The 24,587-nt window shown below is 37.5% G+C and overlaps 3 protein-coding genes and 1 long non-coding RNA gene across 5 annotated transcripts; 1 reads left to right on the top strand and 3 right to left on the bottom strand.

Moving 5' to 3' along the window:
• The first annotated feature begins 151 nt into the window (after window positions 1–151).
• LOC134211244 (DNA repair and recombination protein RAD54B-like) lies at window positions 152–3,213 on the top strand. Of its 2 annotated transcripts, none has more exons than XM_062687947.1 (3): window positions 152–271; window positions 475–2,971; window positions 3,030–3,213. In XM_062687947.1, exons 2-3 carry the CDS (start codon window positions 482–484, stop codon window positions 3,141–3,143), a joined length of 2,604 nt encoding a protein of 867 aa, XP_062543931.1. In that variant the 5' UTR covers window positions 152–271; window positions 475–481; the 3' UTR covers window positions 3,144–3,213. The 2 variants fall into 2 exon arrangements, with proteins under 2 accessions (XP_062543931.1, XP_062543930.1); XM_062687946.1 differs by lacking the exon at window positions 152–271 and adding an exon at window positions 279–413.
• Window positions 3,134–5,294, bottom strand: LOC134211245 (probable prefoldin subunit 4). Its single transcript, XM_062687948.1, has 3 exons — window positions 5,137–5,294; window positions 4,847–5,068; window positions 3,134–3,314 (listed from the first exon to the last, which is right to left on the bottom strand). Exons 1-3 carry the CDS (start codon window positions 5,179–5,181, stop codon window positions 3,165–3,167), a joined length of 417 nt encoding a protein of 138 aa, XP_062543932.1. The 5' UTR covers window positions 5,182–5,294; the 3' UTR covers window positions 3,134–3,164.
• A 3,231-nt stretch (window positions 5,295–8,525) lies between these two features.
• LOC134211246 (ribonucleoside-diphosphate reductase subunit M2) lies at window positions 8,526–18,288 on the bottom strand. Its single transcript, XM_062687949.1, has 5 exons — window positions 18,057–18,288; window positions 10,358–10,609; window positions 10,014–10,294; window positions 9,142–9,589; window positions 8,526–9,069 (listed from the first exon to the last, which is right to left on the bottom strand). The coding sequence occupies exons 1-5, from the start codon at window positions 18,114–18,116 to the stop codon at window positions 8,917–8,919; spliced, it is 1,194 nt and encodes a 397-aa protein (XP_062543933.1). The 5' UTR covers window positions 18,117–18,288; the 3' UTR covers window positions 8,526–8,916.
• A 3,293-nt stretch (window positions 18,289–21,581) lies between these two features.
• Window positions 21,582–22,684, bottom strand: LOC134215532 (uncharacterized). Its single transcript, XR_009980211.1, has 3 exons — window positions 22,519–22,684; window positions 22,322–22,445; window positions 21,582–21,691 (listed from the first exon to the last, which is right to left on the bottom strand). It is a non-coding gene; the product is annotated as an uncharacterized LOC134215532 (long non-coding RNA).
• Window positions 22,685–24,587: the final 1,903 nt, after the last annotated feature.

Consider the following 24,587-nt stretch of genomic DNA (forward strand, 5'->3'; position numbering starts at 1 on the left):
ATTTTTTCGATTTTTTCATCAAGGTATTACATGGGACAATATGCGTAGAACGGTGGTTTACTTCTTGCTGTTTACATTCTAGTACGTTGTTATAGGGCTGTTGCTGGTTGATCAATGTGAATGAAACTGATTTTTTTTGTATTTTTCATTGAACGTGTTCATTCCCCTCTCGCGCGATGAAAACATTCGATCAACTGTGGTAGTCGCCCCGTGCTGCACTGCACCGACCGCACCGACAGCCCGCACAGAGATCTCAGCTGATAAATACCAGGTAAATAATATCCCAACAGGGTGTTTGTGAACAGAAAATTTAAAAAGAGTATTCCGAGTATTCATAATAATTGAACCCGTTGAAATCCAGATATCTTTAGATAATTTTGTATTATTTAAATTACTACGTTAATTTAATATAGGTTTGCCTGTTTTATTGTTTCTATTTTAACAATCTGGGTAACGATAAAGTTGTTATTTCAGCACAACCATGCGCCGAAGTAGTGCTCCCTCCATGAAAGGGGTTAAGCCGAGTTCAACCGCTACTTTGAGACAGACCAATGAATCGCAGTTGAAACAGTTCCAAATGGAGAAAGCAGATTCGGCTGTTGTAAATCTGCTCAACAGTAACGAGAATCATGCACACATCCTGAAAAGCCTAGCAATCACGAGGAAACATTCATCGGAGTCTAGTGCAGCAGACAGCAGCTCAAATACGCAGCCGAAGTTTCGATTCATCGTTGTGTGGGGGAAAATAAGCACTAAGAAGCACAAAACGTGGGAAGGAGACGGTACCTTAGAACTGTCGGGACGAACGGCCACATTGAAAGATGATGAAGGGAAAACGATAGCCAGTTCAACCGGTATTAAGGTGGACACGATCGTGGAAGGTACTCGTTTGATAGTGGGCACCAAAGAGGTTGAGGTGATGGAGAAACTATGTGTTGATAATGTTGATAACAAAACAGAGAAGGAAAATACGGTACAGGATATCCCCCTGGCTAAGAAAATGAAACACAATGTCTTCAACACCCCCAAAGTTTGCGAAAAATCACTGCATGGAGAATCGTCTTCAGGAAACTCTTTTAAACAAGTTGGTGTAACTATTGAAGAAATTCCTCCAGATTTTGTCCAACTCGTCATGTTGCGACCAAGTTTTGAGCATCAGTGGAATTACAACCAAAGGAAAAGTCCTGTGTCCGATGTCACCGTTCCGTACGTTCTATCTAAGCATTTGAGGCCGCATCAGAGAGAGGGAGTAAGTTTTCTTTACGAATGTATATTGGGATTTCGATGTTCAGAAAATATCGAGCAATTCGGTGCTATTTTGGCAGATGAAATGGGGCTGGGTAAAACTTTACAATGTATTGCTTTGATACACACATTGCTCAAGCAGGGGCCATATGGTCATCCGATCCTGAAGAGGGTTCTTATTGTAACACCAAGCACTCTAGTAGAGAACTGGGAAAAAGAATTCAACAAGTGGCTAAAATCGGAAAGGATATTTACATTCATTGCAAGCCCAACAAATAAATTGAAGAAATATGCACAATCAAGTCACATACCAATATTGATCATTTCATATGAGCTACTATCAAAACAAATTTTGGAACTCGATTCTGTCAAGTTCGATCTGATAATCTGCGATGAAGGACATCGTTTGAAAAACAGTGCCATCAAAGTTTCGTCAATCCTGGATGCTATTGACTGTTCCCGAAGAATAATCCTCACTGGAACGCCAATACAAAATGAATTAAACGAGTTCTATTCTCTAATCAATTTTGTAAACCCCGGACTCCTCGGGACTTATTCTGAATTCAAAACCAAATATGAAATACCAATTCTTCAGTCTCAACAACCGGGCGTACTCCCGCAATACCAGGATCTTGGAAAATGCAAACTTGAAGAGTTGAATAGTGTTACTTCTTCATTTATACTGCGAAGGACCCAGGAAATCATCAATAATTATTTGCCGGAAAAACAGGAAGTTGTTATATTTTGCCATCCTTCGGTGCTACAACGGGTTCTCTTTCGTGTTGCGCTACAATACTACAATGGAACTGATCCAAGCAGCACGTCCCCACTGCAAATGATTACAATATTGAAGAAAATCTGCAATCATCCTTCACTCATTGCAACAACAGAGAACATCGAATGTGAATCGATTATCAAGCTACTGAACGACAAAATACCAGCGTGGCAAGACATGGGTCCAACGGATTCTGGTAAACTTGCCGTATTAGAATCGCTATTGGAAGCTCTTATCGAACGCCAGGAAAAGGTTGTAATCGTTTCCTATTATAGCAAAACGTTGGATATGATTATGGGACTTTGCGAACACTATAACTACAAGTTCTGCCGTTTAGATGGGTCTACGCCTCCCCACAATCGCTGTAAAATTGTTTCGAGTTTCAACAATACGGACACATTCATTTTTCTGCTAAGCGCCAAAGCTGGCGGAACTGGTCTAAACCTAACCGGGGCGTCGCGTTTGGTGATGTACGACAATGACTGGAATCCGGCAAGCGACCTCCAAGCCATGTCTCGTATCTGGCGAGATGGACAGACACGAACGGTGTTTATCTACCGTTTGATCACCGCCTTCTCCATTGAGGAGAAAATTTATCAGAGGCAGATTTCGAAATCATCCCTCAGTGGAAGTGTCGTTGATTTAAAGCAAAACTTGAGCAACCTCAAATTTTCCGACCAGGAGTTGAAAGACTTGTTTTCAATGGCCGACGATGGTGACGATTGCAACACCCATCAAATGTTGGGTTGCCATTGCAGTGGCCATGGTGATATTCCAGAACCAATTAGCAATGCGAATCAGAAAATAGCCGTCACACCGGAACGGAGCAAATTTCAAATAGGGAAAGCCAAGCCAAAAGTAACCCAAATAGAACCAAAACACGCACTCAAAATGCAAGAACTAATGCGATGGGAACACTATCGAGCTCCATTTAAGGAACCTATACTAGAGGTAGGCTAAAAATGATCAGTTTTAGTATGTCAATTAATAAAACAAAATTTTATTCCAGGAACTGTCTTTGGTGGCTTGCTGGAAGGAAATTTTGTTTATATTCCGTAGCAAAAACATTCAGTTGTGTAGGCAACCAGTCATCGACGTTACAAGCAACACATGTTTAAATTAGAAGAATTGCCTTCAAATGTATTTATTCATCATTTTCGAGATAAATATTACTTCCAAAACGACCATACAAATGTGCTTTAAGTTCGCCCATCTTGTCCTGGATATCTTTGGACAGTTTTTGGATGTTTTCAATCTCCTGCTTTTTCTTTTCCTTAGCTTCAGCCAATAATTCCTGAAATTGTAAAATTTTATGTATTAGATATTTGTTTTGCAAGTTATTGATTATTCATTTGTTTCTAATAAGCGACGATTTTATCGCTATATGCGTTATAACAGGACATTATACTGTTTAGTGGCGCTTGTTTCGCGTAGAACAAACTATGCGAAACATGCGCCTCTAAATAGAATAATGTCTTATTATAACGCATATAGCGATAAAATTGATGTGACAATGAATTAAAATTTCATTAAAAAAGCATTTTTTTATACGAGTTGAACCAATCAACGATATTTATAGGTAATATAAACTAATATATTGTTGTTCATATAGCTAAATATATTTATGTAACGGTCTACAAAACATTTGACGACAAATTAAATAAAAAATATAGTTTTTCCCTTTCTTAATTGGCGCTTTTATGTTGCATGAAGAAGAAGAAGAAGAAGCAGAAAGATGATAGTCGAAAAAATCTTCACGGGAAAGCATACGAAGAAGTTTTTAAACTATTCTCAAAAATTCTAAAAGCAATTTAATTAAAAACTGTAAGCAGTACGGGGTTGGGACAAGACTCCCCGTCGAATGGAGCCTGTTGCAAGTAATTCGGACAATGATAAGTTTTAAAAAAGTGTCTGCAAAATTTGTACACATACACACACACATACATATGCTCATACAGACATCACCTCAGTTCGTCAAGCTGAGTCGTTTGTTATATAACACTATGGGTCTCCAGGGCTCCTATCAAACGTTCGTTTTTGGAGTGATCATATAGTCTTTCTGTACAACTTTGTTGCACGAGAAAGGCAAAAATGTTCAAATTAAAAACGGTCCTATTATCGGGGGTCCATGCATTATGCCAAACATCTCCATACCGGAATGTAGGCGAAGTTTGCTTATGTGCCATTCAGACTACAAGCTATACTGCCGTCATACGTATGTTTGTCCCATGTTTGCTGGGATTCCCTATATACATGGGACAGTTATGCGTATAACGGCATTATATCACTTGATATAGAGTAGCTTGACATCAAAGTTCACGTACCTTATTTTCTTTGCAAATATGCATATGACACCTCATGTCAAAATTCCCTATATCAAGTAGCTATATCACCAGTCTGAACGTAGTCTAATACTAAAGACAAAAGATATTTTAGTTACTAGATAAAGATTGTCGCTGTCGTCGCTGTCCGGAACATCTTTTGCTGGCGAGGATAGAGGAGCTAAATGTCAAAGGAAAATCCATACGATTTGACAGCTTGATACCCAACATGTTCCGGACAGCAGAACAAAGGGAACCGAAGCGACAATCTTTATCTAGTAACTAAAATATATTTTCTAGACACACTGGTGGTACAAGTACCACGGTTATATACCCTAGTACATATTGTACCATGGTTTTCCACGTTGTACCAGCATGGTACAAGGTGACACACTAGTGGTTCAACTTATACCATGGTACGAATAGCGCCAGTGTGTCATTAGTATAAGCGTTTTAGAGCTGCCCTGTTTATAGGACGCTGGGAGAGTATGGGTTAATAACCAACCTGCGTTCGCAATAAGTCATGCGACATGAACACTTCTCCGATTAGAAACGGTATCAGGGTATCGTTGTCCAACAGTTCAATTTCGTCACCAGCTTCCTCCAAATTTTTTAGTTCATTCTGTTTGATCTTCAGTTCCTCCTTGAGATCTTCTACTTTCGCGTTATAATTGGCGAACTTATTGATCTTCATCTGGTCGTCAATTGTGATGTGCACATCTGAATCCTACAACACCGGAAAAGGTCATATTCAGTTACATTTGATTTGCAATTCTAATATTAAACCATGCTTACTGGTTGAAATGTTCCCTTGCTTTTAGATTCCGATTTGGAACTCATTTTGAGAGCAGAATATAAGATTATTTTAACTCCGGATGGACAAAAACGCGACGGACACCGAGGAACTCGACTCTGCTGAAGTTGGAAAGTGTGAAAATGAAATTGGAAAAAAATCCGGAATGATCGAAAACAAAATCAAGAATATGACATATTGATCGTGTTGCCAGCAACAATTTTTACACCATCAAACGCCTACACTGAAAAATAATAATTTCCCACATAGTTCAAAACGATAGCCAAATCATAACAGAAATGGTTTACGTTACATGTTGTACCCGATGTGCTTCAGTAATAAATTATACTGACACAGGGTCTGTTCAAATATTACGTAACGCGAAAAACGTTGTTTTTAAGAACCCTCCACCAGTCTAGCGTACTGTAGGGTCATGGGTTCGAGCCCCCTCGAAGGGAAAGTGGTTACCTCCAATACATTTTCCAAATCAATATTGTCTGTTTCCTTGATAACAAAACGCGCCAACCATTTTTAGGCACTTTCAAAATCGTCGCCAACATCTTTATTCTAAAATTATGTTAGTGTTCTTAGAAAATAATGTCAATCTGCATTAAAAACAGGGCTCAATTTTGGGAAATAATGTGATTATTGAGTATATAAAATTTTGTTCACAGTTGATTTGACAGATCTTATGGCCATTTCTGCTGGCGACGATTTTGGCGTCAATTTGTTTTGCGACGATTTCAAATCGTCGCGGCCGATAAGGTGGAAAATTGATAATATCTTCCACATAACGTACATATTCACATATGAGTTTTCATAACATTGTAAATTAACGTCCTAGTCGGGTGGTTTAATCCCCGGAAATAGGCAATTAACTGTGATTGAACTGAACCAGAGTTGCGTGCTCTTGCCTACGCAATGCGGTCGGGTCTGAGCTTGACGGCCGACTGGCAAATAGCTTACACAACCTCACTTGATCAGTACAGTTGCTGATGAAGAATGTGTATAACCGCCAGACATTCTAAAAACTCACTCTCCTCTAATGTGGACGTGTACTATACACATGTGGAAGTGTTGGCTTGAGAAATGGATTGCGAGTGATTTGACTATGTGTCCAATTTGGAAATCTCGAGCTCGTTCAGTAGCCGCTATAGGTTGCGAATGCCGACGGAGCTCCGGAGCCGGAGCTCCGCGGAGGTCCTTCGTAGCTTAGTTGGTTAAGCACCAATCTAGCGTACTGTAGGGTCATGGGATGGAGTCCCATCGAAGGGAAAGTGGTTACCTCCAATACATTTTCCAAATCAATATCTTCCACATAACGTACATATTCACATATGAGTTTTCATAACATTGTAAATTAACGTCCAAGTCGGGTGGTTTAATCTCCGGAAATAGGCAATTAACTTTGATTGAACTAAGTTTTATGGTTCTTTCAAGGCATTTCGGAACGTATTTATGCGATTTTGAAACATTTTAGACCTCGGATATTCTTGATATCAAGGAATATCAACACTTTTCGCACAGTGCATGTCATTTGAAGTTTCCGACACTAGTGCTGTCCAATGAGCAGCTCGAAGTAGCTCGAAGTTGTCCCCGTCCTGCTCGCTCTTCTTTGTCAACAAATGGACATGAGAAGGATGGGAACAACTTCGAGCTGCTCATTGGACAGCATTACTCAGTCTTCTTCTTCTTCTTTGCTCCGCAAAATTAGAAGTTTTCTCTATTCTCGCAATACTTGTACGCCCCACCAGCGCGATGTAGGTAACACGAATCCTATCAAATATGTACCACAAAAAATGGAGATAGAAGAAAAAGAGAACGTTATTTTTGGCAATCAACCCGGCAACAAAATAAGGACTATATGATTGGAAAGTCGGTACCTGGAATGTCAGAACCAGTTCAGAACCCTAAATGACCCTGGACGAGTGAGCCTTCTGGCTCGTGAACTGCAGAAGGTTGGAGTGAACGTGGTCGCTATTCAAGAAGTCCGATGGCGTAGATCCGGAGAACGTGAATTCCGAGCCGTTGACCCCACGACCAACACTGCATTCAAGTACAACATCTATCACAGCGGCGGCGGGAAAGCAGAGCATGGAGTTGGTTTCGTAGTGATGAGCAAGCAGATGAAGCGAGTGATGCGGTGGAAACCCGTTAGCGAACGAATCTCTGTGTTCAGGATACGGGACAAATTCTTCAATTATTTACAGCCTTATCAACGTTTACGCACCGACAAATGATAAATCCGACGACGTGAAAGGGCACGTTTTATGAATGTCTTGATAAAGGCTATTGGCGCTTTGGTATTGCATGAAGAAGAAGAAGAAGCAAAAAGATGATATTCGAATAAATCTCTTCTCAAAAATTCTAAAAGCAATTTGAATTAAAAACGGTAAGCAGTACGGAGTTGGACTTTTCTTATACTGTGAAATGTATTGTTTACATACGCAAGAGTATCCATTGTTCTATGTGTTGTACTTTAATACACTGTTAATTTACGAAAGAGAACAAAAGAAAACCTACGATGATTCAAATGGATGATCAACTCATCCACGATTTTTTAGGTGCTGAGTTGATGGGTGCGTTTCAACTCACGTTTGATTTGACTCGTTCATGAGTTTTGAGATTTTGAGTATTTCCCAACACTGCAGGTCGGTAGAGAGGACTTTTTCCGTCCCATAATTGGTAGGGAGAGCCTTCACTCCGCTACCAATGACAACGGCCTACAGCTAGTAAATTTCGCTGCTGCCAGAGGGATGGCCAGCAGTAGCACCTTCTTTGCACGAAAGAATATCTGAAAGCACAAGCTTTGTTTTCGATGGGATGAATAACGAAGCCATGAGATGAATTCCAGGAGCAGTTACCCTACCATGGTATAAAAATCTTGAAATGATTGCCATACCACAGGAGTCCTTAATATTATTTTCTCTGTTTGCTTACATCCGGCATGCGCTGAAGGTTATCTTTCGAGCTGGTAGTGCAGTATACTAAACACGAAGACAGCTATCTATCTCTCTGTTTACATTCCGTTTGACAGAACATACTCGATGACCTAGTACTGCTGATTTGAGATGCGTAATGCCACCGAGGTTGATTCTTGACCTCAACAGTTCTGACCAATACTTTTAATTACCAAGGAAGGCACCAACCGCTAGGTTGTTTAATCTGGTTTATAATGTAACTCATAATAGGGCACTGTACGGACAAATCTCTTTCTCTTTCGTTCTTCACGAAATTTGACATGTACTGGCCTTGTTCTTTTCTAATTTCTTTGCAGTGAGAAAGAGACAAAGCAGTCCGTGCAGTGCCCTACACTTGCCCCCGAAAAATTCTGGCGAATTTCTTTTTTATGATTTTAATTTCTTGCATTGCTTTCGATTAAATCTGGTCATTTATTTTACGTCATTAGTATTATTTATTTACAAATATTACGAGATCTTGTTCTCATTATTATATGTATATGTAAGATTTATGTTATTTTTTGTATTGTAGATTATTTGAACATAATTAAGTAAAAAGTATTTGTAAGTTGATGATTCAATTAACTATAAAATTGATATTAGGCAATTAAAAAAAAGCTGGATAAATCATTCCGATATGAAAATATAAATATCTATAAGAGCGTCGCAATGATTGCCCGCAACATTACGTGCTTCTCCTGTATTACAAGCTTTTCATTGCGTATCACTGCGAAGCATCTGCATTGTAGTTTTCAAATTAATTCAAAGCAAGCTGCTTTGAACACGTCTGGGAAATCCTGGCTAATAATGAATTATATTCCTCTAGAAGTCAGCGTCCAGTGTGAACACGTTGTCAAGTCGATTAGCCATAACTCCCCACTTCTGATATTCGCCTACTTTCTTTTCAAAAAAGTTGGTTTTTCCTTCCAGCGAGATGAATTCCATAAAACTGAATGGGTTTTTGGTGTTGTAGATCTATAAATGAAAAAAGTAGAGGTAAACGTTTATGTTTGTAGGCCAGAAATTGACTCTGACTGAGTTGCTTACCTTATCAATTCCTAGCTCCAGCAGAAGTCTGTCCGCAACAAACTCGATGTATTGTGACATCAGGTCGCAATTCATACCAAGCAGATCCACCGGGAGCGCCTTCGTCAAAAACTCCTGCTCGATTAGGACAGCTTCCCGAATGATCTCGATCACGCGCTCCTGTGACGGTTTCTGAACTAGATATTTGAACATAAGGCACGCAAAGTCCGTGTGGAGGCCTTCGTCACGTGAGATAAGCTCGTTGGAGAAAGTGAGGCCTGGCATCAGTCCGCGCTTTTTCAGCCAGAAAATGGATGCAAAACTACCACTGAAGAAAATTCCTTCCACGGCAGCAAACGCGACTACACGTTCTCCAAAATTGGCCTTTTGACTAGAAATCCAGTTAAGCGCCCAGTCAGCTTTCTTTTTAACACATGGCAGATTATCGATAGCGTTGAACAAGTAGTCCCTGTAAAGTATGAAATATGAACGCTTGGTATTATCGCTTTACAAAAACATAGTGAGACGCAGACTGTAAAACGATCCAAACAATATAGTACCTATTTACCTAGGGGAAATGACGACTTTGGCAGGTTTTGTTCTATTATTGTCAGGGGGGTTTTTGTTCACCAAATTTTATGAAATTCGGCCACAATATTCTTTGATATGCAAAGAATGTTTAGGCCAAATTTGAGCATAATTGGTTATAAAAAAACCCTGACAATAATAGAACAAAACCTGCCAAAGCCGTCATTTCCCCTATTTACCATCCATTAATATAAGCTAAAAGATGTATAAAGATGTATCGCATAGAAATTTGTTTTTTTTTCTTTCTAGAAAGCCATCAATCACTTGAAATGATTTGCTATAATTTTGTGAAAAGAAATACTAACCTTTCTTTAGAATCACGCACATATGTATCGATGAGTAATGAATACATCTCACTATGCACGTTTTCCATTGCAATCTGGAATCCGTAGAAACAGCGCGCCTCGGTAACCTGGACCTCCTGGCTAAAGCGCTCAACGAGGTTTTCGTTAACAATACCATCCGATGCAGCAAAGAAGGCCAGCACATGCGATATGAAGTGCTTCTCACCAGACTTAAGCTTCTCCCAGTCGGCCAGATCCTTGGAAAGATCTACCTCTTCCACCGTCCAGAAGGACGCTTCGGCCTGTTGAATTGTAAGTTATAACTATCACCATTTTTTGGAAAGGTACCAAGATGGACTACTTACCTTCTTATACATCTGCCAAATATCATGAAACTGGATGGGGAAAATAACGAACCGGCGGGGATTCTCCTTGAGCAGGGGTTCGATAGAGGGATCGAAAGGTGCCTGTTCTCGTTTATGCGCAGCGGACAGCTCATTTTTGGCAAGTTCTTTTGGATCCACGGAACCACTGTCAGCCGTTTGCTCTTTGTCCTCTTGGCAGTCCATCTTTTGAGGTACGTTAGCACCACTTTCGGTTAGCACTTTACGGACATTCTGCAATAAATGGAGTTTTTTTAAATGATCGCGATGCACTGACATCAAACTATCTCTACGTGTAGAATTTGTAGAATGATGAATGCGATGAAAACAACATTGCAAAATATTTAAACGATAGATTGTATTCGTTCTCTGCGGCTACATACACACACAGCCTTGGCAAAAAAATGTGGTAGGTATAATAGGAAGCGGATAGGAACTAGACCCTGGTATGATATATTTTAGTTGATTATAGTGAATACATCGTGGATTTTTTTTGTAGTCAAAAATTATTATTTTTTTATTAGGGGAACAGACGGCTTTGGTAGGTTTTGTTCTATTATTGGCAGGTTTTTTTTTTATGACTGATTATGCTCAAATATGGCCACAATATTCTTTGATATGCAAAGAATGTTTGGGCCAAATTTGAGCATAATCAGTCATAAAAAACCCCCTGCCAATAATAGAACAAAACCTGCCAAAGTCGTCATTACCCCTATTTAAATTTAAAAAAATTGCAAGTTTATTAATTGAAACTCGAATCTTTTCGATTCTGAGACGTTTTAACATAGAGTAGTTTTTATATACGCGCTAGTAAGCATTGAGATAGGCCAGTTCTTTCTACTGACGAGAAAATGCACATTGCACAAGTAAGGTACAGTGGGGTAAGTGGGTAAATGGGGTAAGTGAAAAAAACGCAAGTATTTTACTGATGAAGCACAGAATTATTCAATTTCACTTCACAATCATACAAGGCCATTCAAATCAATGCGTTGAATAAGTGAAACATGAAATAATGAACCATTTCAACATGCGAGAGTAAAAGTTTATTAACCTTTCAAGTTTATCTTTTGCACAAGTTGTTTTGCGTGTCAATAAATACAAATATTTTTTTATGTTGGTTTCCATAACACATTCAATTAGTGCATTGATAAGTTGGTTTTCTTTGTAGTTTTGAATTCCAGCCACAAAAATATTGATATGAACATCATATATTTTGAAAACAATATTTTATTGCTTTGCCTGTTTTTTACCATGGGTGGGGCAAGTGAAAATTTTCCGACACTGAATGCATTTCTCTAGTTTTCCCAGTTTTCCAAACACAAATAATTTCTATTAAGCGTATATAAACAAATGATACCAATTCGAACTCATTCGAAGGCTTTTGGTTATTACAGTGATTCGTGGTAATACTAAATCAGGATCCCAAAATGCCAAGCGTGTCAGCGTTTTAAATAATCCATGTTAGATAAATAATTCGTGAAAAAAATGTTATTTATATAGCTTAAATACAAGAATCACTACTATTGCAAATATATCAACAATTATGATTTATTTAGTTGAAATTTATAAAATTTATTTATTTGGTAATGTAGACTCTTCTACTGAAATCATAAGTGGATTGTTAATGAAACACAATATGATTCCAGGCTGATGATTATTTCAAAGATAATTTCTCTGCATTATCGCCAAGGTTCATTATCTTACTATAAACCTGAATTAGAAAGTAGTGTTAGACACAAATAGAGATGAGATATTAGATCTCAAAAAATTCAAGTAAAGAAAACATAAAAATATAAAAATCATTTAATGGCGGCACTCTAGTGCCCTTTGAATTTCATGAAGTGTCAAAACGCACCACAACAGATCACAGTTATGCTCTATTCAGTATAATTATCATTTGCATGAAATATATGAACAGAAAATGTGTTCTTATATTGAAAAATCCTCTTTTAAAATCATTTTTTCACTTACCCCACATGTGGGGCAAGTGAAAAATTGAAACCGATTTTTTTGTTTTCCAAATATTTTGTATCCTAAAAGTATTTTTCAAAGATCTTGTTCGCAGGCATATAAAGATTGGATAGATGATTCGTTATGTCATAAATATGATCAATTTAAATATTATCTTCAACTTTTATGACTTGATGAACATGAAATATACGATTTCCTTTACCCACTTGCCCCACTGTACCTTACCTACCTCTCCTTTATTTTGCGCAGAATCGCGAATCAGCTGGATCATATGTAATCAAAACATGGCAAAACAAAGAATAACACTACAAGCAGTATTTATTCACATTTCATAGCTTTCAAAGAAATGTTTTTATTGTCATAAACAACAATATCCATTCGATCTTACAAACCACTAATAAATCACACTTTCGGTACATAAAAATAAGGATATATTCTTGAAGTCAATGCGATTATCTTTGTTTAAATCTGCATAGTGGTAGGGGAAGATCCCCCAGTGCCGGATAAGGGGCCATCTACAAAGTACGTCACGCGTTTAGGGGGGGGGGGGGGAGAAACGTGACGATCCTTACAAAATTTTTAGAAAATTAATACAAATGGCGTGACGGAGGGAGGGGGGGGTTTGAAAATTACCATCTTCCCTAATCCATTAACCACAGATAAGACATCCAGGCTAGAACAAATTTTACTCAAAAAGCTGTGTAAATCAAAGTACGTTAGAATACTGACTGTGGCAATACGTCGTTTGGTTGCGCTAGGTGTCTTTCATGGCGTCAAGCGTACTAGCTGTCATAATAATAATAATGCTTCATGGATTCCGGAGAATGCAAGCGTTTTCATCCCAAACTAATTTCCTTTTCTGGTAGAGGAAAGCTTAATCTGCCGGATCCATACCGTGGTTTCCTCATGAAATGCTTGTTTTAGCAGGAATTCGCCTTCCAATGTTTGTTTACAAAATAAGTTACGCCCAAATCGCAAATTGGTCCCGATATTTCATCAAACAAACATTGCGCGCCAAAATGATACCAAACTTGCCGCCTCTTCCAGCACGTGATAACTGTTGATGTTTAAGGTTCCCCCAAACACACGCGACGCGATTCTATCGCTTGGCGACAGCGATTCTATCGCTTGGCGACAGCGATTCTGTCGCCGTTGGTATGGAAGCGTAAATAGAACATTGCCTGCAGTGACCCAACGATAGAATCGCGGCGACTAGTTGTCGCCGTCGCGGCGATGAAATCGCTTAGGTCTGGGGGAGCCTTTATTTTTCAGGCACTATGGAACCAACAAGGTAAAAAAATATTTTTGCAAAACACTTTTTCGTACCTTCAAACATTCAAGTAGAGTTTCTGCTACTCAAGCCACTTCTCATATTGGTGAAAAATTATATGCTTATAATAGTTTTAACTATTGTCGAAGAGAGATAGTGTTCTAAAACAGTTATTCAGTTATATTTCTATACATAGTCTGAATTGAAAGACTAGACGGGACTTGAATAATTGAAAAATCATGAATATATTCGCACACCAAAATCTGAATTCTAGTTACAGCAAAATGATTTGCTGAAGTATGTCCAGTTTACTGTGATTTCCGCATCAGCTTTTTTTTTCCTGATTGATTGCAATTTCTATGAGACGTAAAATATTTTATATCAATTTCATTAGTAGCAATGAAAAAAGTAGAAAATGAATTGTGAAGCTGATTTAATAAAATTCCAATGCTGTCTGATTTCCAGCGAAATAAACTTAAAGTGTGAGCACAAATTATGGCCTTTTCATCCTTTTAGTGCTTCGCTGCTGGCTGTGACGATGACTGTGGCTAATGGAAAGAGTCACAAAACAAACCATGCGCTCTTAGTATGTGTAAAATTCATCATAGTGCTGTCTAATGAGCAGCTCGAAGTAGCTCGAAGTTGTTCCCGTCCTGCTCGTTCTTTTTTGTCAACAAATGGGCATGAGCAGGACAGGGAGAAACTTCGAGCTACTCCAAGCTCTCATTGGACAGCACTCATATTTGTAGTTCACTGCCATAATTTCAGCTCAATCGGTCTTCGGGGTACAAAGTTACAACTTGTCAAAGTTGACCATTTTGTATGAAAAACGGCTTCCGCTGCTATTATTCTGAACACAGGTGTATATCCATACGATTAAACCTGGTTTAAGCACTAAGCGAAGGTGAAGAAATTGGCCCTAAGTGTTATGTAATTTATGGGTGACCCTTGCTCGCAACAAGTTACGTTCGACGCGAGTTTTTGAAATGAGTGTGAAAAAGATAAATAATGGGGATGCTACCTAACAGTGTTTTTTGTTGTTTAGACTTCTCATATACCTATGTAGGGGAAAAGTGGGTAAAACCGACACCTTAAGCAACTTCACAGTTCCCCAATCTATGAGGCAATTTTTTGGTCTAGAAATTTCATACAAGCATACTTTGGCTCTTCATGCATCAGTCTATGAGGTCTCAGAACAAATTTTCATGACAGATTTTGATTTATGATGAAAACGCGAACAATCCATCTTCCAGCCCAACCAGCTGGGGTGCGGGTAAGATCGACACCACATGAGGGTAAAACCGACACATCAAGTCGTTATGGAATCGAACATCAGAACAATTCTAGATAATGTTACAACATAATTGAAAAAGTTTAACAACATTCATTTTGATATTTGTGTATGAAATTCATGTTTAGGGGTCACTCATAAGCGATGGTTGAACTAAATTTTATATATTTAAAATCATCACCACATATCATATTCTATTTAGTTTCTTTAGTGGGTCGGGTGAAAAATATATAAGAATTTTAGTAACAAATTTACTAATCACTGTAAATATTGACCTACATTTAAATTTCATCTATTTCAAAAGTTGTTTATAACGGCGATTTAAAATAAATACGTATGGTGCAGTTATGACAAGAAATGAAAATGACTAGTTCCGTAGGTGACAAGCTACATGTTTAGAGGGGTGAAAATCGATCATAAAAGAACACTAGGACACTAGAGAACGGATTGAATATATCTAAGAGCAAAAGAAGCCTAAAAAATACGATTCTTCTTTAAGCGCTATTGTTATCCGACCCGCGCAGGTTCCCCTTGATGACTCAATATTACATCCTTAGACCTATTGTCACGCCCAATGATTATATGGTATGTAATCAGTCTATGATTAAGTTATATTCCCGGCGCCTCATTTTCCAATACTTGAATTATATTATGCGAATGATGAGTCTAAAAAAACAGAGGTATTTCGTGATTCGATGGCAGGTGTCGAATTTACCCCAACTGACAACATAATAATGATAAGATACATGTGGATGTTTATAATTAGAAAAGTTAACTATTTTTCCACAACATACTCAAAATGATGTTCAATTATGGATCGGAGATGGATTAAATACTGAAAATCAACAAATTATTGTCGAAAAAGCTTATACACCGATGTCAAAATTTTACATAACTTATCTCCTCAATGGTGATCATTGCTAATTGTCTGTTTATTATGACTCTTACACGTCTCCGCCACTTACAAAATGACTATAAATACAAGAAATCAAACGTTTATTCAAAGTGTGTCGAAATTCTGTCCGATAATCACTAAAAATCAGAGATTTGAAGTGGTGACGGTTTTACCCGCAGTGTCGGTTTTACCCACAATTCCCCTATGCTCAGCTTTTACGTTGTAGCTCTAAATCATTGTACCTTTGAATCAAGTTTTGTTTCACCAAGAAACCAACAAACTGATAATTTAAGTTACATCGAAAAAGCACTAAACCTGCTGTCGAATTTTCTTCTAGTAGCATATTCTTTATAAATTTGCAATCTTTATAAATAATGCAATCTTAAATTTATCTGTAAATTGAACTAATTAAAAGGCTTGCTGCTTGCATCATTGGTAAGCTTCTTTAGGCAGCAATTCATTTGAAAACTACTTTTTAGCTTATTCCAGATAGTCAAATTGGCTTCCCAAGTAACCAAAAATTCCTTTAAGAGTACGTTTTTCGCTTATTCAGCTTCACAGAGCTGCTTAAGCGAAAACCGTACTCTTAAAGGGACTTTTGGTTACTTGGGTTCCTACCATACAGCACCAGTATAATTCGCAAGCCTTGAGCTGAACGTATAGAAATACCGGGATAAATCAATAACATTTATTTGAATTTAAACTTGACTTTTTGTTGTTTTTTAGTGTTTCACAATTCAAATAATAATCAAGTTAGTCCAGGAAAAATAATGCTATAGGTTTCATACTTTGTGTAGCAGTCATAAACTCTTTCAGTTTCCTGGACTTACTGCTAAAAAACAGTCTCAGTGGGTCAAATTTTGGACCTTCTCCCAATAAACAATTTAAGCTGAATAAGCTAGTTTTTGAGCTAAAGACTATTTTTGTTTGAATAAGCACTCTATCAGCTCCTAGTGCTTGTTGGACTACACTCAATTCTAAGGGTCTGTCCCATTTGGGGAATGAAACTGAAATTAAACCTAAAAGTGACATTTCAATAATTATCGAATAGCCCTGCTTGCAGAGCAAGATTACTTTTGACAGATATCGTTTAGGTTGAATTCTCCAAATGATACATATACCCTAAGTGCCAAATACAGAAAAAGGTGGGAAGCAAAAATCTTACAGCTGCCTACATACGGAAATTTGATCTCATATTGTCAGACTGACAATTCACTTCATGTTTCCATATAACAGAGATCAGATTAAAATTACTCGTCATCATTATTTGTAATGAAATATTTACACAAATATGTACAATGGAATTTGCAACGTGAAATTGGTTAATCAATAGTCAGCCGAACATATGATTCAGTGTGCGGTTTTATCATTATATAGCTTCGAAAGCATGGCTTACTACCCTAATGTACCTTAATATAGAATCAATCTAAAATGCCACAAATTTTCAAAACCTCAGAATACGAACAAAAAATGTAGCGAAAAATGATGTCCATACAATCGAGGTAAAAAGTCCATATAATCGAGGTATACCTGTAACAGGTAGGTATTACTGTTAATTTGCAATAATAATCTTAGCATATTGTTAAACTTTTGTATAAGTTTTGATAAGAAACAGCAATTACAATAAACTTCAGCTTTCCAATAACATACTTTCCGAAGCTCGTAAGTGAATGCAGTCGCCTTCATACATGTATGTACCTACAAACATGACATGCTACTCAGCTAAAACTTACAACACGTTTGTGCGACGAGAATATGCAGATGTAAAGACGAGTGATTGTATTTACCTTGGAATGTATTTATACGCGGGAAAAGCTACAGGCACATTTACGAACTAACGACTATAGATAATGGATGAAATGATGGAAATATACCAAAGCTCTAGCTATACGTGATCTTTCGTGAATGTTTGAACCGTTACAAAATTTGTTCTTCAACTGCCTTTTGAATGTGATCATAGTTGTATTCCATTAAATCTGTTATGTACTCAAGAAAACTAGATTTAGAGATCAAACTAAGAAATGTAATTAGTAATTCCGAAGTATTCTTTGTCTAATCGTTGTATACTTGCATTTAGCAGACTAATTCGACATCGGCATTGAGTTCGGGCAGTCTATACACATTTTAAGCTATTCTGTCATAATGGCTACAGGTAGTTTGTCCATTTTATCTATCTGGCCATAACACAATTTAGGCGCTCTTCTTCATGACGATGAATCACGAATTATGCATAGCAAAGTGACTATATACTTACTTTTATCGAAATTTTTTCCATGTTTTCAGTGATGTTTTCCTTTTCCACAATACGAGACATATTAAATAGCTAATATCTCTTGTCGAACTTAGTAAATTTAATAGTAATTATTCACTGTGGGTCGTACACCCTGTTCAAGTGTACAATAGAGCACAGCACCGGACAAAACAGGACCACTTTCAATGCGATAGTAACGTGGAATGAAATGGAGTTCGAATCATCCTTCTGGGTGGGAAAGCTTTTTGGCACAATCACTGGCGGGAAAAAAAAAGCCGCGAAAATGGAAAAGCCAACACACGAAACACACAGCCAGAGGCGGTAACATCACCACGGCAGTGTGTGAGTGTGAGCGCTTTATCAGCTGATGAGCAAATAACATCGCATACACTGAACAAAATGTATCCCTCGCAATTCGAATTCGAGAGAGCAAAACAAAATATACAAGGAAGAAATAAACTACCCAATAGTGAGTTTAATTCACCCAACCTCGAACATCCGTACGGGAAGCCAAAATTGAGTAAGTAGGGTCGAAGTAGTTTGCCTTTACTCCCATGTTAAAAAAGTACCCAACGGAAAATTTATTGACCCAAATTTAAGTTTAATTCACTCAATTTCGACCTCAGGTAATAAAACTCAAAGTTTGCTTCCCGTATTGAACTGGCGTCGTTGGATTGTTTGGCTCTTTTGTTTTTGACAACAAAAGAAAGAGTGGATGAAAGAGAAGAGAGAAAATAACTCAAAAGTAAGTTTAAAAATACTCAATTTTGGGTACTTTTTTTCTTCCGTGTATTTTAGTTAAGGGGCCGTTCAAAAATTACGTCCAAGGTTTGAGGGGGGAAGGGGGTCAGAGTTTTGTGACAGTTTGTGAGAGGGGGAGGGGGGGGTGTTCGTCTGTCAAATTTGCCGTTTCCGTCGCCGTTCCGTTGTATTGCGTTTGGGTTTAAATACATTGTTTCAAATCACTCAGAGACTGAGTGAAATTGTTGTCTCTTTTTCCCACGGAAAAGTTACTCAATTTTCGTAAAAAGTGGAACTACTCAAATTTTGAGTAGTTCCACTTTTTACGAAAATTGAGTAACTTTTCCGTGGGAAAAAAAGAGACAGCAATACAATTTCACTCAGTCTCTGAGTGATTTGAAACGGTCGTGTAGCCTCACACCAATGAGCTAGACTTTACTAAGCAGGCGCATCAGATCAGCGCAGCGTGCCACCTGGGTGGTGCGGATAGAAACAATTTGGTTGTCAAACTGAAGCCAAAATCTAGATTGCTTTGAGAATAGGTCGTATGTGCAAAAGAGAGATTCTCTTTGATCATGCTCTCTTTCGCTAATATATCGGCTAGTTTTGGATGTTTTGCTACATTTCCACTTCAGCATGATAGACAAAGCTATTGTCTTTGGACATCTGCCAAGAAAATCGAAGTAAACTTTTGTATAGTTTCGTAATAATCGAAAGAGAATAGATCCAAAGAGAGACTCTCTTTTGCACATACGACTAGCAACCCTATAACCAGAGACCGGCGGAGTGAAAAACTGTCGAAATGGCAACGTATGAAAATGTATGAAATCGTGAAAATAATACTAGCAGCACTTGAACTTTTTGCTTGCTTCTTATGGATGCAAAAAGTAAACAAGTCGAAATGGAACCGCTTTTGACGGTTCGATTGGAAACAAGATGGCGTCTTCGCCGATCTCTTATTCTAGTATTTCTAATACGACCTATTTTCAAAGCACTCAAGAAATGTTCTATTGTGCCGGAGCCAAACATTGAAGATTGTGGTTATGCTCGTTTTAGATCTTATATTGAGAAGTATTGTTATTATTTGGGGAAAAAATAAAAATAAACTTAGTTTGAGTTTTGCATTCTTTGTAACAAATATATTCACATTATATTTCGAGTGGAAAATTAGTAGGAATACAACTAAAAAAGCACTCGTTACGAGATTTCACAGCTTCAGATTTAAATTCAGCTGCTGATTGGAGCAGGAATGTATGTACCAATCGTAAAGTCATATAGAGTCTCGCGCATTTGTGCGCCTTCATGCAGCATGGAAAGAGAAATTCGAAGAGCGGGAAATGTTTGACAGCCGAGTAACTGAAAAATAATTTTGCTTATAGGATTGATTTCAAAATATCCCACTACTCGCTTGAGAGCAGAAAAGCGGCTCTATCCGCAGGACCCAGCGTGCCACTAGTTGTCTCTTTCTCTCTCCCGTTGTTCTTACGCAACGCAAATAGTGACGTCACTATTTGCGTTGCATAAGATCAGCGGGAGAGTAAAAGAGAGAACTAGTGGCACGCATCGCTGATCTGCGCCACCTTAGTAAAGTCTAGCTCCTTGGCCTCACACCTCGGGAATTTGGTTCGCGGATTTTTTCCCCATTCACGAAATAGAAGCAAATTCTGCTCTTCCCTCCTATGGGAAATCTCATTGCTATCTGTCAGACTTTGTGTGAAACATGGCCGCCATCTCCTCCTCTCTGTTGCTCTACTGTAAAAACCCATAAAGAAGTGAAGTGTGTGAAGAATTTTGCTTCGACTTCGCGAATGCATTTTTGCATATGCGATGTTTTCGGAATTTGGACACGGAAAAATACACGGGGTCAAAATTCCGGCGGTAAATTTTCCCGAGGTGTACACGGTTAGATGACTTTACCCATTAATGGGTACTATGTTATTGTTGATATTATTCCCACCGTGAAAAATTCACTCATTTTCTTGAAAAAGTGCCACTACTCATTTTAATGAGTAGTGGCGCTTTTTAAAGAAAATGGGTGAATTTTTCACGGTGGGAATAATATCAACAATAACATAGTACCCATTAATGGGTAAAGTCATCTAACAGTGTAAAGTCACGGAGATGACAAGCTATACGCCATCTTTGTCACATCTTTTCTGAATCACCAATATGAGTGCACTGCGAATGCAACGTAAACAATTCCGAGGGTGAAAATGATATAAAACGAACAAAGGCATAGACAGTACCTTGTGCAACTTGAATTCTGAATAATTGAGCAAATAAGTTGAACATTCCCGAATAAAATGGAATTATTCAACTATTTTTCTAGTAATCGTTTTTTGAGTATAGTAAATTATAGTTGAATTATTTGAGGAATCATATGAAATACCGTACGTTAATTATATCACGAATGATATTTATGATAGCCCTTAAAATATTTAGCTTTTGGATGATACATTGAATGGGTTGTTAAGTATCGTTACCATTCAGAAACACCAACTTTTCCATGTATTTTTGCGGACCAATTTTACCGTGAATCATTAGTTTATCTTCGTTTTTGTTTCGTGTGATCATTTGGGGTTTGATTATATACAATAAAGATGATGAATAGTATGATTTTTTGATGATTAAGCTATTAATCCAAATTAAACGTTGTGCGATAATTATTCGATTATATGATAACTAAATTATAATATGTATACTATTTTACAAACCACAATAGGGTAATATTTATATTTGGGTGGTTTTAAATTTTCTATGAATTAAGCCAAAACCAGAAAGTTTCTGTTATTTCTATTATATTGTTCACATCATCCATATTTTTCTTGTAACTATTATTATCAGTTTAGAAATACAGGAACGTTTGATCTCCGCCATTACCAAGCTGGATACTCCACCTGTGAATTATATTAAAACAATTAATCTACATATTATTGATGGTGTTTTTCTTATACACTATGATACGTATGTGACAATTTTGAATCCCAACTCTTCCCCTTGAAACACATTTTGTATGAACCATTAAACTCAGCAGTATCCTCTATTGATTACTTTGCAGGATACCAGTTCTTAATATCCTAAACGTAATGTAACGAAACGGCGACGGAAGTGGTAAGTATACCGGCTGTTTGTCCAATCTTGCCATTTCCGTTGCCGTTCCGCTGCATTTCGTAGGGGACTTAGGACTCATTTGTTTCAAGGTTTGTTCCAAGCTTGGTTTAACGCCAAATACATAGAGAGTATTGTCTATTCACGGTATAAAAGATCATGAACAGAACGGAGGTAGTCATAACCCGCCAACTGACATCGGTCCAATAATTGAAAGATTATTGTGATTGGTCATACCGCATACCGGTGTTTCGGCCGGATAGTTTTGGGCGAGCTTTTGGGAGTGTTTTTATCAGACATCCGGTACCGCGGGATGGTCTATCACAATACCGTTCAATCATTGGATCGACGGTCTCAAACATTGTTATTCGCCGTGTTACTCAGAATATATTGAAAGGAGCATCACAAAAGATTATTACCATCTCACGCATATCCTTTTTGTTCAGCTGATTTGCTTTTCCGCTAGCTCTGTATGGAGTGGCGTAACACCAGTGCCCCAGGTGGCATATGGCATCCGTTTAACGTTTTCCCGTGTAGTGGATTCTGCGAATAAACAAACATATGAGTAATAAAAATAAATTCACTTTCCGTTTTATGTAATAAAAAATTAACTTACTTGTATTTTAGTCCTTCTTTGTTTTTGGCTCAACAACGACTTCCAGAAAAGAATAATTTCCTGCGATCAACGTCGTCGACAGAAGTGTCACTATAACACTGAAAATAATAATTTCTTTTATTTATGCAGTCGGGTGTAAATAGCTACCCAAATTATATCAGGTATGATTTTTTCCCCGCATATTATTTTTCAATTCCCATTCTAGTAATCATCATTATAACATATATAATTTGCCAATAATTTTGTATGATTAGGTCGGCAAACATATTTACAATATGATTGTATATGTATCGTACAATTAATGATGATTACAAGGGGAATGGAAAGCTTACGATATTGATCATTTAACGTACGATTTATTTCTATACGGGTTCTTAAGTTTGAAGCATGGAATCAAGTGTAAAATTGTTTTAATTGATAATTCGTTAAATTTTTCTCTATTTTCTCATGATTGTATCATGTTTCTTTATTGAGTGATATTGGCGTTTTGCATCATATCCAGCTTTTTACGAGTCGGTGCCATAATACTTTGAATCACCCCTATTGACACATGCTGTGTCCACTATAATTTTTATAGATGGATCTTAGCAATCGGTGATTCGTTGATATGTTCAAAACATTAAACTGTCAACATTTTAATTGGAGTTCGAGCATGCATTTAAAACATGGTTCAGTCTGGATTATTATTCTATCCAAATTGAAACATATTATTGGTTTTTACTTCTTTTAGGTCTCCCTGAAACAATAAGCTCGGCAGGCGTACGCATTAGGATTAATTGTTGATGGAATTCTCTGCATATTTTTTACAACTCAAGGACACTCGTATTCCACATCAATGTGTGTTTGTGTGTGTGTTTTTTATTAGTTATTGTTATAAGCTATGGTCAGTTATTCTCCTCCGAAAGGCATGAACCTCCAGGAACCTCATGAAAAAAGATAATTTAAGAATAATTCATCTAAAACATAAAGATGAAATTCAGTTTGCAATAATTACGTAAGGGTTTATGATAAGAGACTTTTTTCTCACATGGGTATCATGGGTATCTCATATACGAGCAATTTTGAAATAAATGGATCAAATAACGTGTATTTGAAGTACACCCGTCCGAAACATAGAAAATAGCCGCAAAAAGTTTCACCGCAGAGGCATAGCACGGGAGTCTCGGATCCTAAAAATAAAAGAACCGCTTCCTACAATGTTCGTAGAACCGAGGACGAGGACTGACAAGCTCTGAAGTTTTAATTTTCAATACGATAGTTGAATCGTTGAATCCAGTAAAATTTTCATAATCGTTATTGACACCGGTTGAAAGTAACAGTAATCTTTCTTTGCTAGGCATTTCGCCCACATATTTCAATATTCATCTAATGATTCGCCTAAAATAGAAGAAGAATTAGTAATAGGAACATCAAAGAAAATGATAACTCGTGAATTTTCATGTTGTTTAAAAATAAACAACCTAATCTATCTCGTTGGTAACGGAGAAAATATAAACTCTACTTCATGGCTACCAAGATATTATTATGAATTGTGTTCACAGCATATGTCAAATTCGATTCACCCCTTGGTAATTTATGGCTAGCGTAAAAAGCTGGATTCTCCTGTAAAAACGTAAACATTCAAAATTCACGCACATACTATTGCAAAATAAATCAGTATTGGGGTAATTTGAAACTGGAGGATAAATTTATCCCCCAAAAAAGAACGAACAGGCAAACCTGTCAAAATCCATAGAAAAAAAAAATTGGATGTCGCTCCTCTGTGTAAAGTGGCCAGGATGTTGATTTTCCGTGCCCAAATCCCGAAAACATCGCATATGTAAAAATGCATGGGGAAAAATCCGTGGACCAATTTTTTTAATCTCGCAAAACTCTTATAAAGTGCAAAAAGCGCAATAACAAAATAACTTACATTTTTTTACTTGTATGTACGTTTTTAAAAATCATAGAATACATTTTTTTCAGTGTCAAATATTTATAGCATTCCATAATTCGATCGTTAAAACTTATTCCGTGGCTGTCAAAAATCAAGGCTCGTTTGCAGGGATATAGCGCAACTGTCAACCCCA

The sequence above is a fragment of the Armigeres subalbatus genome, chromosome 2 (assembly GCF_024139115.2).
Source record: "Armigeres subalbatus isolate Guangzhou_Male chromosome 2, GZ_Asu_2, whole genome shotgun sequence".
In the NCBI taxonomy this organism is placed as follows: domain Eukaryota; kingdom Metazoa; phylum Arthropoda; class Insecta; order Diptera; family Culicidae; genus Armigeres; species Armigeres subalbatus.